Consider the following 16271-nt stretch of genomic DNA (forward strand, 5'->3'; position numbering starts at 1 on the left):
CCTTTCCTGCCCTTATGTTATAAACTACATTACCTCATTACCTTTCCTCCTGTTTACTGATTATAAATTAGTTAAAGTGCACCCAGGGGCCAGCCTCTGGAAGAGGGTTCAGGCTTTTTTAGAGATTAGAGAACTTCATAAATTTCACTTTTGTCTTTGCTTGACCCATATTTGATTCTGTTATAAATACTTATAAACTAAAGAACAGGTATGTGGTTTGTCTCTCAAATGAAATCTGTAGCAATTGATTGTAATCCATGAGAAAGAACTTCCCTAATTCAGTTCAGTTCAGTCACTCAGTTGTGTCCGACTTTTTGTGACCCCGTGGACTGCAGCACAGCAGGCTGCCCTGTCCTTCACTGTTTCCCGGAGCTTGCGCAAACTCATGTCCATTGCGTCGGTGATGCCATCCAGCCATCTCGTCCTCTGTCATCCCCTTCTCCTCCTGCCTTCAATCTTTCCCTGCATCAGGGTCTTTTCCAACATTCACCCATTTGTATCAAATATGACCATTTAAACTTCAAATAGACAAAGATTTCACTTTTTTCCCCTTGTTTTCCTCCAGTGTAACTTTTGAGTACAGATGGTCAGGCACTCCTTGAAAGCCCAAGCTTTGAAATGCAGAAATTATATCAATACAAAAATATGAAAAGTTCTTAAATAGTAAGGCTATTGAAAACAAACTAATGGAAAAGTGCTTTGGAACTTGCAGTGGGTTATACCAACATAGGCTATTATCTTTTGAATCTTGTATCTTTATTAACCAGGTTTCTGTTTTTGTAGCGAGATGGCGTTTCCCTTCCAAGACATGAAGGCTTATAAACAGTAGGGGCTTTAAGGAAGTTTTCCCTGGTAAGCTGACTTAACAGCAGATAAACTGTCACTCCGCTTCCCCACAATTCCCATCAGGTGTCAGAGCTTCACCAGAAATCACTTAAAAGATTTATTTGAACTAACTGAATGACTAGATGAACTTAAATTTGTTGTAGAATCACTTGCACTTTTCTGCAGAAACAGACAAAAAGCCAAACTAGTCTCTATTCCTCACAAGACAGCTTCTGCAGCTCAGTTTGTTTCACTTATTACAAGATGGGATTTTAAGATGTGTAGATGGGAAGATGTGCGAGTGCACGCCTGAGCCTTCTGCTGGGTTAGACCTGCAGCCGTTAGGGTTTCTGGCACACTTTCGACCGTCCGCGGCGTCGATGAGCCACCTGACTCCGACACACTAGCCCGGCCTTACATTTACAGCGCTGGGACTGACCCAGAACTGGGCCAAAGTTGTAATGCCTCCCAGAACAGACCTGTCCGTCCTGTAGCAGCGGTTTACAGACTTTGTTCCAAAAATGATGAGCGCAGCAAAGTTCGGGCCCGCAGTCTAAACTTGTGAGACACTTTTGTCCCTTTCGTGCTGTAACAAGATTGACACAGGCTTTAGTGATAAGCAGGTGGCTTGTCGGGGTGTGACTGGGGTGAGGCAAGGCAGGGAGGATAAGCCGGCAAACTTAGGCTGGAGCAGCACGCCTGGCTCCAAGGCTGAGCACAGCAGTGAAACGGACAGCTCTCCCGAGCAGAAGATACTGCCTGAGAAGGCAGAGAGCAGGAGGAGGAGAGGGCAGCAGAAGATGGGATGGTTGGATGGCATCGCTGATTCAATGGATGTGAACTTGGGCAAACTCCGGGAGATGGTGAGGGACAGGGAAGCCTGGCGTGCTGCAGTCCATGGGGTCGCAAAGAGTTAGACGTGACGGCGACTGAACAACAACCGAGGTAAAACCTCTGTCAGAGAAAGATGGGGTTTCCTGTCTTGAGACGTAAAGTAAGTATCACTCGGCAGTGTTTTAGTAAAGGGGATGTGTGCTGACATGTTAAGAGACCACCGTTTAGACGGGGACCAGTTAACCTAAAGACACCACCAGGAGCAGCCGGTTCACCCTCAAACATTCCAGCTGCTTTCTGTCAAAGGTTGAATTTTAAGATTACAGTTGTTTCAAAAGCATCTTAGTGAAGTTTGTATTTTGTTTGAGAGTGAAAAGTTACTGCATTTGTTTTCATCTCTTTTATTTTTTATTTTTTTTAAAACAAGCTTATTGGCTTATCTGTGTTGGATGTATTTTTTTTAATTGGGCTATGTGTGTGTTAGTTGGTCAGTCACGTCTGACTCTTCATGACCCCATCGAATGTACAGCCCGCCAGGCTCCTCTGTCCATGGGATTTTCCAGGCAAGAACACTAGAGTGGGTTGCCATCTCCTATTCCAGGGGATCTTCCCAACCCAGGGGTCAAACCCACATCTCCTGCATTGGCAGGCAGGTTCTTGACCACTGCTGCTGCTGCTGCTGCTAAGTCACTCTGTCGTGTCCGACTCTGCGACCCCAGAGATGGCAGCCCACCAGGCTCCCCCGTCCCTGGGATTCTCTGGGCAAGAACTCTGGAGTAGGTTGCCATTTCCTTCTCTGATGCATGAAAGTGAAGAGTGAAAGTGAATTTGCTCAGTCATGTCTGACTCTTAGCGACGCCATGGACTGCAGCCCACCAGGCTCTTCCGTCCATGGGACTTTTCAGGCAAGGATACTGGAGTGGGGTGCCATTGAGCCACTCGTATATATATGCGAGCCCATATATATATATATATATATATATATATATATATATATATATATGTATGACCACACGCTCATATTTGAATGCTGCTCTTACCCTTCTCGGGTGGTGGCGTTCCAATATTTGGCTTCCTCGTGCGTTTGTCTTGCTGAGCTGTGTGTGCCTTTGTCTCCGTCTCCACCATTGGCCGTACGTCTTCCCGTAGAGTACAGACATCTGAGAGACAAGCAGGCGGGGTTAGAGAACGAGAGCCACGGGCAGGCACATCATCAGGCTGCCTGAGAGATTGGCAGGGCCTCTGCCTTCAGTCTCTCTGTGACTGTCTAGGTTTCTGGGACACGTGCATTGCATATTTATATCTCACATAAGGCAGAGAAAGGGGCTTAAGAAACTGAATCAAAGCGGAAACAGTGATTCCAACTTGCACCCTGCCTTTAAAATCATCTCCACGTTGCTGGCAAGAGTTGTTGCCAGGAAAGGAACTATTTTGCTGCATCGAAAAGAGGCAGCTGGGGAGATTCACTTCCAGAATGACTTCAGGGAGCCTTTAGAGAGTGCCTGTCGTGGGACATCGTCGTCCAAGAGACCCAGGTGCTGCCTCCGCCTCGTCGGAGCACAGCAGTCCTGTCGAGCTCTGGGCCGACTCACTGTTCACGCAGAGCATCCCGGGGCAGCACATGTTGACATGCTGGCACCGCCTCCGTGTTCTACGGCAGGTGGCGCAGAACGGTTTCTCATTCCAAAGTCTGACGCAGAATTTTCCAGCACCGCAGTCTTCGTCAGACACACACCATGAGTCCTGTGAAGGGACATTTGTTCACAGGGTAGAGAATCCAGGGAGATGTGAGCAAGCCTTATACTGCAGGCAGGAGGTGGAGGGAGCCGAATGCTGAGGCCCTTGAGACGTTGCCACCAGCCTCTAGCAGCATCTTCATTTCTTTCCACTAGAGTTGGTTTTCTCCCACGAAGGGGAGAGCAAATCACCAACAAAGAGACCTATGTGCTGCCAAGGTTATTCGTGCTTGAAAAATTGTCCTACATTTAAACCCAGAATTTAATTTTTATGCTCTTTGTGAAAATGGAAGAAAATGTTTTCCCATGTGTCGTAGAGGTGGTTATGAGATTTAAAAATATATATATTTGTTTACTTATTTATTTGGCTGCACCAGGCCTTAGTTGTAGCCGTGGGATCTAGTTCCCTGGTCAGGAATCGAACCCAGGCCCCCTCCTCTGGGAGTGCAGAGTCCCAGCCGCTGGACCACCAAGGAAGTCCCTGATTACGAGATTCTTGCTCTGTGGCTAGAAGCCCTCGACATTGTGCTACAGTTTAATGAGATGGAAGGCTGGTGTTTGTGGCAGCTCTATCTAGCTGACCTTTTGACTCCATCAGTCACCATTGGCCAAGTAGCCCTCGGGGGACCTCACCCAAGTCACCTGATTCTTAGGGATGCCTCATTTGCAGAGGAACAGATTCCAAAGACCAGCTTTTCTCATCTACAATGGATGCTTTTTCAAACAGATATGAACATTTCCTATAAAACAGTTCTGTGAAGTGAGAGGGTGACAAGCCGGTGCTCCTTGCCACATAGCATTAAACTAATAACTCCCAAATTCCCTGACTGCATGGCCTTAGTTAAATCCCTTAGCATGTCTGAGTTGCATTTTCATCGTCCGTTGTTAGGAGGCGTGACAACTATCTCAAGCTCTAAGGAAGCAAGGTATTATGTATCAGAGGCCTGGCACGTAGCACAGCCTTCTCAGTGTCCACTTCCTCTCTGATTTATAGGCGAATTGAGAGCTCAGTGCCCTGAAAGGCCACTGGGCTTCTTGGGTGAGTTAATGCGAAGGTGACTGGATTCTCCCAGGCGGCCTTCAATCCAGCTCACAGCCTTTCCAGCTCCCAGGCTAGTTGAGATGAACCGTTTGAGACCCCGATCTGAGTGATGCTTCATGCAAATCCAGCACCCAGCCCTCCTCCCTTGCAGGGCGTTACCTCCTGGGCCTCTTGTTCATCAGCAGAGTTCTTAACGCTGAAATCCATAACCAGGGCTCCAAGGGGGGCGCACAGCCAGCCGAGCCCCAGCAGGACCACCAGCATCATCCTCGACCCTCTCAGACCTCCCCGCGTCCTCTTTGAAGCTGGGCAGCTCTGCACCCGCAGTGGAGCTTTGGCCGAGATGGAAACTCAGCAAGTTGCTGGGAACTGCTTTTTCTGAAAGAGAAGGGCGGAAGGTGGGTGAAATGCCATAAGCCAGGTCTGATCTGCAGGTTCCCTCTTGAACTATTTATAGATGCGTCCCCTCCTTTCTCCCTGCTCCCTCCTCCTTCATTTCCTTCCTTCTTACCCCACACAGGCTAGAACAAATCCCTGCAAATCTGTTTGATCAATAGTTCAAAACAAGGACTCAGTCGAGTTGGGAGCACAGACAGGATTGCAGCCGCTCCTCCTCCAGTGGTTGAATCCCTCTTAATTACGGCCTCTCAAGGTCAGTTCAAAGGGCCAGCAGAGGAGCAGGATGTCTGTATCAAAGGCAAACTCTGATAACCTCCTGCATTTTCTACCTTCCATAATCCTGTGGGGGAGGAGGGAGTCCGCTCTAAGAGCTGTTTTCACAGCTAATTGTGCTCCCAAGAAAGAATGGCTCCTATTAGCCAATGTGCTATGCGGGATGCCAAAAACTAAGAGTTAGAAGGGTACTGAGACTTTTTTTTTTTTTTTAATTTTTATTCTTACTTTATTTTGCTTTACAATACTGTATTGGTTTTTCCGTACATTGACATGAATCAGCCACAGGTGTACAAGAGTTCCCAATCCTGAACCCCCCTCCCACCTCCCACCCCATATCATCTCCCTGGATCATCCCTGTGCACCAGCCCCGAGCATCCTGTATCCTGTATCGAACATAGACTGGCGATTCGTTTCTTACATGATAGTATACATGTTTCAATGCCATTCTCCCAAATCATCCCACCCTCTCCCTCTCTCACCAAGGATCTCATTCAAATATGAAGGAGAAATCAAAAGCTTTACAGACAAGCAAAAGCTCAGAGAATTCAGCACCACCAAACCAGCTCTCCAACAAATGCTAAAGGATCTTCTCTAGACAGGAAACACAGAAAGGCCGTATAAACCCGAACTCATAACAATAAAGTAGATGGCACCGAAACATTTTAAAAGATGCTCAGGTAGTGAAGACTATGCTCAGGTAGAAACGAGGGACGATGCCTCTGATTAGCTCTGGCATCCAGATGTAAAGAGCCCAACAGCTTAAGAGCTGTGAATGTAACAGCACCTGTTCCGGCTAAATGTCAATTGGAAAAGAATTCTCCTTAAGATGAAAATGGGACTGTTTGAGGTTAGGATTATTTAATCCGGAAAATAATGAAATTTATGAAAATTGTCCTTTTAATGAGAACCCCAGAGAGCCCATTGTATATACAGATTTACACAACTTAATAGGAAGGTTGGGTGCATTTTATTGAGCAGTGGATTTAACTTGTGTTGTATGGTGGTGAATTGACTGAAGCAGAACAGTCTCCAATATAGCAGATTTCAGAGGGAATTTCATGCATTTTAATTTAAACTTTTATAACTTCTGCTTCATCCCCTTTTGTCTGATTTTTTTTTCAGTCAAAGTGTTACCTAACTCAAATAATTTTGACATGCACTTACCTTCCTGGTGGCTCAGACGGTCAAGAATCTACCTGCAATGCAGGAGCCCCAGGTTCAATCTCTGGGTCAGAAAGATCCCCTGGAGAAGGGAACAGCAAGCCACTCCAGTATTCTTGCCTGGAGAATTTCATGGACCGAGTAGCCTGGCCGGCTATAGTCCATGGAGTCGCAAAGAGTTGGATATGACTGAGTTAGCAACTCTTTGTCACTGCCTAAGTACTTTAAGGGTAGAACAGTCTGAATGTGGATCTAAAAATCCCTTTACCATTGGCTTTGTTCTCAGGGTAAATTCATCCCACTACCTGGGATGTAAGGTACCCTTTAAAATCTAAAGACGCATTTTTTCTATGCCATCAATGTCATTCTTAGTATCACTGGGTCTTCTTCCAGAACCAGCTGACCTCAGTTGTCAAGATGAACCTGGATATTCTGTGCCAGGGGACCATTCTCAGCCTCAAAGGCTGCCCAGTGCCCTCACGGCTGGGGCAGGCAACCTGAGGCCCCTTTCCTTGGCTCTCTCCCTGGTGTTGGGGTGTCTGCCTCCATTGTGTGGAGTGAGGAGCTATTTCTTCTGCAAGTACTCCTTTCTCATGTGAAGCAATATGAAACACCCTTTGATAGTAGGCTATGCCTGGTGACTGGGTGTGTTACAGAATTTATTTTGAAGTTGGACAATTATGACCAAAGATAAAGGAGAAAGCCCCAGGGTTTGTCCCTTGCTGGGTTTCTCTGCTTCCTGTTAGCTAACTGAAGAGAGAATATTAGGGCAGAAGAAGCCTCTGGCAAAACACACAGACAAAAAGGACTGGCACAAATATTCACTGAGTACTTTGTATGGAGCAGAACCTATGATTAGGTATTGGGAATAAAAGATAAAAATGGTCCTTGCCTGTGAGGAGTTAATGTCCAGAAGACATGTATGTAGAGACAATTTCTATATATTACGACAAACACGAACAAAAAGGCAGAAATGTGGGGCTGGAGGATCACAGGGGAGGGCGCGATTAGCCCTCTGGAGGAGGGATTATTTGAGGTGGGTTTTGTGGGTTGAGTAGGAGTTCCCTAGGTTAAGAAGCAGGGGATGATACGTCTCAGGCTCAGACAGTGAAGTGTGAACAGGGGCAGGAAGGCACATATCAGTTCTAGAGGGTCTGTGTGACTGGAGCAGATGGTGGAGAGACCAGAGAAGGCTAGATTGTGCAAAGCTGATAACAGGCAAAGGGAACCAGAAGACGTTATTTCATAAGCAGAAGAAAGTCACTGGGGATATTTGAACTTGAAAATTACAGGATCTAATTTTAAATGCTTTTTAGGAGCGCAGTGCTGGCAGCAATGTGGAGCTGGGCTTACAGTGGGTGAAAGTGAATGCGGGGCCAATAAAGAGGAGGTGGAGGAAGCGAAGAGGAAGGCTGGTGTGAGCAGGCGACATGCTGACAGTGAGGACGGCCAAGGATGGGATTTTGCAGGTGGATCTCCATCGCCTGATGTGTGAAACGGAGGAGTTCAGGTCACCCTGACATTTCTAATTCTGTGCACAGGTGGATGGTCATGTCTTCCCAAGTGGCACTAGGGGTAAAGAAGCCACCTGCCAACGCAGGAGACCTAAGGGAAGTGGGTTCGATCCCCGGGTCGGGAAGATCCCCTGAAGGAGGACATGGCAACCCACTCCAGTAATCTTGCCTGGAGAATCTCATGGTCAGAGGAGCCTGGGAGGCTACAGTCCACGGGGTCACAAAGAGTCAGACACACTGAAGCAACTAAGCACGCGCATGGATGGTCATGCACTGTAGATGGAATTAGGGATGGAAAGTGGGTTGGGGGCAGTGGGACAGAGGCCAGGAGCACTGTGATCCAAGTCATCAAGCCTTTGCTGGGTATCCATCATGGAGACCGAAGATTAACCCCTGTGTCCTCCGGGAGGAACACTCCCACGGACGAGAGGATGTGAGGATTCAGACATACCAGACGCAGGAGGCTGCAAATGGGCAACAAGACTGAAAAGCAGGCTTCTCCTCTCTGTCTCTGTCTGACTTTGTCTCAGCCTTGCAAGACTGAGAGCTTCAGAGTCAGGTGGACCTCATTGGAGCACCACACGGACGGGCCTTCCCTGTAGCCCCTGACTCCCGAAGGCATCCATCTGCCCACTGTAGTGTTTATAAAACTCTGTTGTGACTGGGCACTGTTTTGTCTCTACAACTATAGACAAAGGTGTCATCTTTGTATCCTCATGCTTGGAAGGCCTGGCACATAATAGAAGCTCCATACATTGTTTTCTGTGACGGAAGACTACATAAATAAATGCATTTATTGTGACTTTGAACAAGACACTCCACCTTTCTGGGCTGCATCTCCACAACCGTAAAGTGGGCATGACTCCCCATAAGCCCTACATTTGGAGGGTTCAGGGCATGCCTTTGTGTAGCAGGCCTGCTGCAGTAACTGGCACTCATACGCTCTGTCCCAGGCCACCCTCACTGAAGCTCAGGACCCAGCACCCCACACGGCCCTTCCTCGGCGGTGCTCAGCAGAAGTTTGTATAATACAACAGTTGTTGTTACTCAGCAGTTGAGTCGCGTCCTACTCTTCACAACCCCACGGACTGCAGCATGCCAGGCTTCCCCATCCCTCACCATCTCCCGGAGCTTGCCCAAGTTCATGTCCATGGAATCGGTGATGCCGTCCAACAGTCTCATCGTCCGTCGTCCTCCTCTCCTCTGCCTTCAGTGTAATCCTGTGCACCAAAGACACATCCACACCCAGCCCCAGTGGCCCGTTATTTCTAGGTCTCCCAAAGGCCAGAGTGACCTTGAGGACGATACCAGAGTCTCCCTGGAAGACGACCCGGGGTGTTTCCAGATCTGCAGAGGCTGCTTGCGGATAACAGTCAGGGTTCCTCAGCCAGGATGCCCCGTGACTGCGCTCACCACCCTCAGGCTGAGGTCAGTCCTTGCAGCTTAGAGATGATGGAGCAGTGGGAAGTGGATGCCAGGGAGGAGCAAAGGGGAGAGAAAGGCTTCAGAAGTGTTTCTGCTGAGAAGGAATTGATGCCTTTGACCTGTGGCATTGGAGAAGACTCGTGAGAGTCCCTTGGACTACACGGAGACCAACCAGTCCATCCTAAAGGGGATCAGTCCTGAATGTTCATTGGAAGGACTGATGCTGCAGCTGAAACTCCAATACTTTGGCTACCTCATGGGAAGAGCTGACTCATTGGAAAAGACCCTCATGCAGGGAGGGATTGGGGGCAGGAGGAGAAGGACGACAGAAGATGAGATGGCCGGATGGCATCAGCGACTCAATGGACGTGAGTTTGGGTAAACTCAAATGGTAAAGGACAGGGAGGCCTGGTGTGCTGCTGTCCATGGGGTCACAAAGAGTCGGACACGACTGGCCGACTGAAACCCAACAGTAAGTCAGGGCCCCTGAGGTCCCAGACGCAGACGGCGGAGCACTGCCCGCTCCCCATGCTGGGAACCTGGCCCCTCCCATGAGGACGCCCTAATGTACTCTCCTGGCCTGGATGCCCCTGGCGAGGACTGTGGGCCAACTGACAACCCGAGCTGGTCCTCCTCATGCCTCGGGGAGCTCCTGGCCCAAAGGAAGGGCGGGATCAGGGAGTATAGACTGAGCTCAGGGGAAATGAAAATTCCCGAAAAGCAATTACACCCCCCATCCCGGTTCAGCAAGGAGGGAGATGTGATTCCCAGCCCGGGAAGTAGGGTGTGGGCTGGTGTGCAAGAGCTGACAGCTGTGCCCTCCAGTGACAGCTGCTGTAGTTCACATCAAAGTCAGCATTGTGATTTATATTCACTTCCGAAAGCGAAGTTTTGTTATGGCTCTCCTGTCAAGACCAGTTTGATTTCCATACATTCTGCATCTCTTAAAATCAAAGGAACCGAAAGGAGCAGGTCTTTGGCAGCATGTCACAGGACATGTTCAATAAGTGAAAGATGAGAGGGGCGGGTTGATGAGGGGAGACAAAGAGTGCAGGATCCCTGCAATCACTGCAGCTGTGTAAACACTGAGGTCAGGAGAGGACTGCCGAGGAACTGTGTTTACCAGAGGTCTTGCCCCTTGGGGTGGTTCCACTTCTGGAAATGGCTTGGATGCAGTCAGGAAGATGGAGTCCGGCCCATCACCGATCTTGAGGCCTTGGCTGGGTCACGGGCCTCTCAGCCTCAGCTCCTTGTGGCCTGGAGGGCTCCTCCAGACCAGGTTTTGGGGAATTTGCAGATAGATGGTGGGGGAGGTGACTGCGATGTCACACACCCTGGAGGCACCACTTGGACCCAGACTGCTGTCTGTGTGAGTGGCCCCCTTTCGGAGCTGTGCGGTCAGACGGTGTTAGGACCTCCCTTTTCTGCAGCAACAGCCTCAGCCCTCCTGACCCCACAGCAGACGTGTAGCTGAGAACGGCACCAGGGGCCCCTAGCTTGCTTAATCCAGGTCGTGCTCTGCCTTCTTTGGGCTGAAAAAAAATTCGATGATGCTGAGTGTGATGCATGAATCCTAACGGCCTTGCCTGCCGTACCCCGTTCCTGGGCGCACACCATACTTCTGTGTGATGGAAATCCCACAGACTAGCTGCTTGCGTTCACGCTGTGGTCTGAGGTCAGAGTCCCCACCTGCTTAGGTTCCCTGCCACCTTCTCCACACACTTGAAGGAGGGACAAGGAGCCCTGCAGGGGGCTCTTTCATGAGGGCGCTGATCCCACTCACGAGGGCCCCACCTCCAGACCAAGCGCCTCGGGAGGTTCCCACGTCCAACACCATCACACTGGGAGCTAGGAGAGCAACACATGAATCTGGGCCCACAAGCATTCAGACCACAGCATTGCTCTTCGTCCTCTGCATCCTGTAGCCCCAGACATACTCGTGTTACACAAGACACGGACATGGGGGTAGTGACAGCAGTTGCCGCTGTGAAAAGGCAAGGAAAGATGTTTAAAAAGCTGCCCGGTTATGACCCAGCAATCCCACTTCTGGGCATACACACCGAGGAAACCAGAATTGAAAGAGACACATGTACCCCAATGTTCATCGCAGCACTGTTTATAATAGGCAGGACATGGAAGCAACCTAGATGTCCATCAGCAGATGAATGGATAAGAAAGCTGTGGTATATAAACACAATGGAGTATTACTCAGCCATTAAAAAGAATACATTTGAATCAGTTCTAATGAAGTGGATGAAAGTGGAGCTGATTATACAGAGTGAAGTAAGCCAGAAAGAAAAACACCAATACAGTATACTAACGCATATATATGGAATTTAGAAACACGGTAATGATAACCCTGTATGCGAGACAGCAGAAGAGACACAGATGTATAGAACAGTCTTTTGGACTCTGTGGGTGAGGGAGAGGGTAGTATGATTTTGAAGAATGGCATTGAAGCATGTATAATATCATATAAGAAACGAATCGCCAGTCTAGGTTCAATGCAGGATACAGGATGCTTGGGGCTGGTGCACTGGGATGACCCAGAGGGATGGTACGGGGAGGGAGGAGGGAGGGGGGTTCAAGATGGGGAACACGTGTATACCCGTGGCAGATTCATGTTGATGTATGGTAAAACCAACACAATATTGTAAAGTAAAAAAATTGAATAAGAAAAGAAAATTTAAAACAAGCTGCCCGGGTCTCAATACACATTAGCTGGAAACAGCATCACTTGTCTTCAGTCACGGCAGGAGTCAGGCAGCTGGGACGAGGCCTTGGCACTGAGTTGACTCAGGGAACTGATGGCCTTTTGCTGATGCCACTGAGGGTCCCAGCAGCCTGTACTCATCCGTGTAGGAGACTTGGGTGGTTTCCTTTTCAACTGAAATACACCTGTGTTCTAGAGTGGGTCACAAGGTCCTTTCAGCCCCTTTGTTATGGCAAGGCCCTTCGGCACAGTCCACTTTGCTTTATTCTCATTGTTGCTGTTTAGTTCGCTAAGCAGTTGTCAACTCTTTGTGACACTGTGGACTGTAGCCCACCAGGCTCCTCTGTCCATGGGATTCTCCAGGCAAGAATACTGGAGTGGGTTGCCATTCCCTTCTCCAGGGCATCTTCCCAACCCAGGGATCAAACTGAAGTGTTCTGCCTGGCAGAGATTGTTTACTACTGAACCAGCTGGGAAGTCCTTTATTCACTGTACTGACTAATAATAAATACCCTGCAGGGAGGACAGACGCCTAAAGAACCGAGTGGAGACCAACTCCCATTCTTCTTTTCAGCTTCTCTTCTTCTATGCCGTTTCCGCTCATGGTTTCATCATTTGAGTCTTTCTCTGTCTCCTCCTTGCTCTGCACTCTCTCAGTCACATCCTTCTGCACCCCTGTAACTCACCCACTTACTCCTCCTCTTCTCCCCTGTGCCTTCAGAGCCTGGTGGCACCGTAGCCTGATGACCAGCCCTTCAGGCCAAGAAGCAGCCTCCACCATGCAGGGTGGGGCTGGGGGTGTGTGACCAGCGCAGGGTCTTTCTGTGGCATCTGTAAGCAGGAGGCCAGAGGGTTCGGAAGGGAGAGTGTAGAACCGAGCCCCCCACCCACCGCGTATGACTTTGCAGGACAGAGTGGACCTGAGCAGTGGCCCACACACACCCCATCGCCTGTTTCAGGGGAGGAGCACACAAAGGGGAATCCAACCAGCCTGCGGACGAGATGGGGTCTGCACCCTAACTGGAATCTGATTCTTCTTCCTCAAAGGTAGTGGGTGAATCCCACAATATTAGGAGACCCCAGACCTGCCTGGTGTCCCAATTCTAAAGAAGCAAATTTAAAAAAAGAACAGCTCTGGTGACTACAGTTAACAGATCTGTGCTGTGAACTGGAAAGTTCCTGTGAAAGCAGAGCATCAGTGCTCTCACCATAGTAACAAAATGATAATTATCGGAGGGTAAAAGGACTCCTTCCTTAACCTGTATGTGTCAAACCGTCACACTGTACACCTGAAACTTACATAGTGTTTCATGTCAATTATACCTCAATAAAGCTGTCCTGAGCTCTGCACACAGAGTCCCCACTGGAGGGGAGAGGCTGTGGGCATTGACCCTCTTTGGGGTGCTCTCCAGGGATCCCAAGTAGTAGAATCCCTTCCCAGGATCCAGACTCTGCACCCCTTCACGGTGAGTCTGCCTCTGGCTTTTCTATCGACCTGGGAGTTGTGTTGTATGTGACTCACGGGGTGTGATCTGTCTCCTGCCTGAGGTGAACCCTGGGAGTGGTCCAAGCCTCCCCAGAACTTTGACCACAGAAAGCCATATGGTGGGGCCCCTTGGGCGGGCCTCATCCAGATGGTTTATTTCTGGGGAATCTCCATTTTAAAGATGAAGACACCGAGGCTCAGAGAGGTCAGGTAACTTGCCGAAGCTTACACAGCTAGTGAGTTGCAGACCTCGGATTTAACGCAAATGTTCTGGTTCCCAAGTTCATTCCTTCCTGCACACCACACTCCACAGTTCAAGTTCCCTGAAACATAGCTATATATTCACCAAAGGGACACTGCTTCTTTCTATTTTCAGGTTACATAGGAATATGTCACCCTCCTTTTTCTTAACTTATCCTTTGTGTAAAGTGATCATAGTGCTTTACTAGCAAGTGGTTAAGAAGAGCTAATTTCCAGGTTGTGTAAGCCAGGCTGTACCCAAACCCACAAGTGGAACATGGACAAAATTGATTTCCTCATAAAAACAATTTGTAAATATTTCCTGCCCTTTTGACATTCAACTTGGACTCTAACTTGGGTAGGGAAGCCCCATAACTGTATTCACAATCGTATGGAGAGCTTGGATGAGGCTCTGGGGGCAAGGGAAGGGCTGGGCTCATCACCCTGACTCCCATCTGCAGCACTCACCTGCAGGGTCAGCTTTTCTTTACCTCATTTCCTTGTGCCCCCTTGTGGTCAAGAGTGACATGAGCGCCCAGAAGGCCCAACGTGAATTCCAGGGACTGATCTCAGCAGCAGTTCCCAGTTTTGGGTGGAAATTCCCCAGGGCACAGCAGTCCCCTTCTCATGAACCTAGGTACTTTCCCACCTTGTGAAAGTCAGTTTAACTTTTCTAATTATAACAAACACATTTCCAAATTTTAGAAATTTTGGAAAATACAGAAAAGTGTGAAGAAAATAAAAATCACGTATACTCTGACCCAGCAGAGTCACTGTCAGATTTTGGAAACATTTTCCCAACATTTCTTCTATGCACATACATACACACACACACACAAATATACAGCATCTATTTAGTTAATATATAATGTATGTATTATCAATCTATCACCAGTCCAGAGTTAAGCCATTGCCAATGTCCACGTCTATGGGGCTTCCCTGGTGGCTCAGATGGTAGAGAAACCGCCTGCAGTGAAGGAGACCTTGCTTTTTCTTTAAGTAAAATTGTAACACATGCATACACACACACGCACGGAGTTACACTGTCCTTAAACTTTTGTCCCGCTAACCCCACTTTTTTAAACTGGGCCTTTCCCTCAGATTACCAGATACTAGCAGAACACATGGTTGAACCATATCCCAAAATATGAGTGTATTACAATATAATGAATCCTCTAAGTGTCAGCCATTCAACTCAGTTCAGTCGCTCAGTCATGTCCAACTCTTTGTGACCCCATGGACTACAGTACAGCACTCCAGGCTTCCCTGTCCATCACCAACTCCCAGAGCTTTCTCAAACTCATTGCCATCGAGTTGGTGACGCCATCCAACCATCTCATCCTCTGTCATCCCCTTCTCCTTCCTGTTGGAAGTGGTTTTTATAGACTTTAATGACCTGCTGGGCCTGACAAAGGCCAGGTCTGTGCCACAGTGCAGGTTGGAGTGGTAATTTTAATATTCGTCTGGATGTGAATAAATCTAAGTTGGCTTGCATGGCTTTTAATAGCCTATAGCATATGAATTTTCATCTGTGTTATTAACTAATGAACATTTTCCATGTGCCAGGTGGATCACTGTACTCTGGATACATCACCGTCTTTACTATCGACTACAATCCCAGAGATGGGGGAGCCTGGTTGGCTGCTGTCTATGAGGTCGCAGAGTCAGACACGACTGAAGTGACTTAGCAGCAGCAGCAGCACAATCCTCTGAAGTAGACCTTATTTGGTTGTCTCACAGATGTCGAAACAGAGACGTAGAGTTGTTCGCCAACAACCACAGGGTTGGCAGGTCTGAGGTGCCAACACAGCATCTTTTTACTCCAAAACTCATTTTATTTAGCCCACTAAACTTATATTGCTTTGCCAATGACATTGATCATTTTTTGCCTCATTTTCCAAGTCTCACATTACGAGGCCTTTGGGAGCAAGCGTCTTCCTTATCTTTTCTTAGCCTGAAATGCTTAAACACAGCAGGCAAATCATCTTTGGCTCTGGTTTCAAGAAGCAACCTGGTATTATGTTCTGAGTATCAAACACTTTGTGGGGTTTTCTTTTCTTTTTATCTTGAAAAATAACTTTAGACTTACAAGAAAGATTCAAGAATAATGCAATGAAGATCCATAGATCCTCTACCTAGATACACCAATTGTTAACATTTTGAATGTTTTTTTCCTGACCATTTGAGAGTTTGTTGCAGATACCCACTATGTCACTTATGAATAACTTAATCTCCTAAAAAACAGGCCATTTATCCATACATGCGTGTTAGCATGCAAGTTCTGTCGCATCCGACTCTTTGCAAGCCCATCAGGATCCTCTGTCGATGGGGTTCTCCAAGCAAGTGGGTTGCCGGTGCCCTCCTCCAGGGGATCTTCCTGACCCAGGGATTGAACCCGCATCTCTGTATCTTCTGTATTGTACAAGGATTCTTTAACGCTGAGCCACCAGCAAAGTCCCCATTTCTATATAATCAAGATATAATCATTACCCTTAGGAAATTTAACATTGTTGCAATACTAATACAGTCGACATTCAAATTTTCTCAATTGTTCCAATACTGACCCTCAATAGCTGCTTTTTGTTTTTTGACCCAGGGTGCAATTTAGGATTACTTGATT

General features: G+C 48.0%; 1 protein-coding gene across 1 annotated transcript; it reads right to left on the reverse strand.

Moving 5' to 3' along the window:
• Positions 1-734: 734 nt before the first annotated feature.
• Positions 735-4869, reverse strand: DKK4 (dickkopf WNT signaling pathway inhibitor 4). The gene is made up of 4 exons (XM_042241516.2): positions 4597-4869; positions 3252-3402; positions 2700-2819; positions 735-1411 (listed from the first exon to the last, which is right to left on the reverse strand). The coding sequence occupies exons 1-4, from the start codon at positions 4702-4704 to the stop codon at positions 1167-1169; spliced, it is 624 nt and encodes a 207-aa protein (XP_042097450.1). The 5' UTR covers positions 4705-4869; the 3' UTR covers positions 735-1166.
• Positions 4870-16271: the final 11402 nt, after the last annotated feature.

This window comes from Ovis aries, chromosome 26, assembly GCF_016772045.2.
Source record: "Ovis aries strain OAR_USU_Benz2616 breed Rambouillet chromosome 26, ARS-UI_Ramb_v3.0, whole genome shotgun sequence".
NCBI classification, from domain to species: domain Eukaryota; kingdom Metazoa; phylum Chordata; class Mammalia; order Artiodactyla; family Bovidae; genus Ovis; species Ovis aries.

What these genes read in the sequence shown, in the direction of transcription:
- DKK4 (XM_042241516.2), bottom strand. Translation starts at nt 4,704, where the DNA reads ATGATGCTGGTGGTCCTGCTGGGGCTCGGCTGGCTGTGCGCCCCCCTT. An exon ending in ATGAACAAGAGGCCCAGGAG is followed by an intron (nt 3,403 to 4,596) that starts GTAACGCCCTGC and finishes GTCCCTTCACAG; the next exon opens with GACTCATGGTGTGTGTCTGA. An exon ending in AACGCCACCACCCGAGAAGG is followed by an intron (nt 1,412 to 2,699) that starts GTAAGAGCAGCA and finishes ATCTTGTTACAG; the next exon opens with CACGAAAGGGACAAAAGTGT.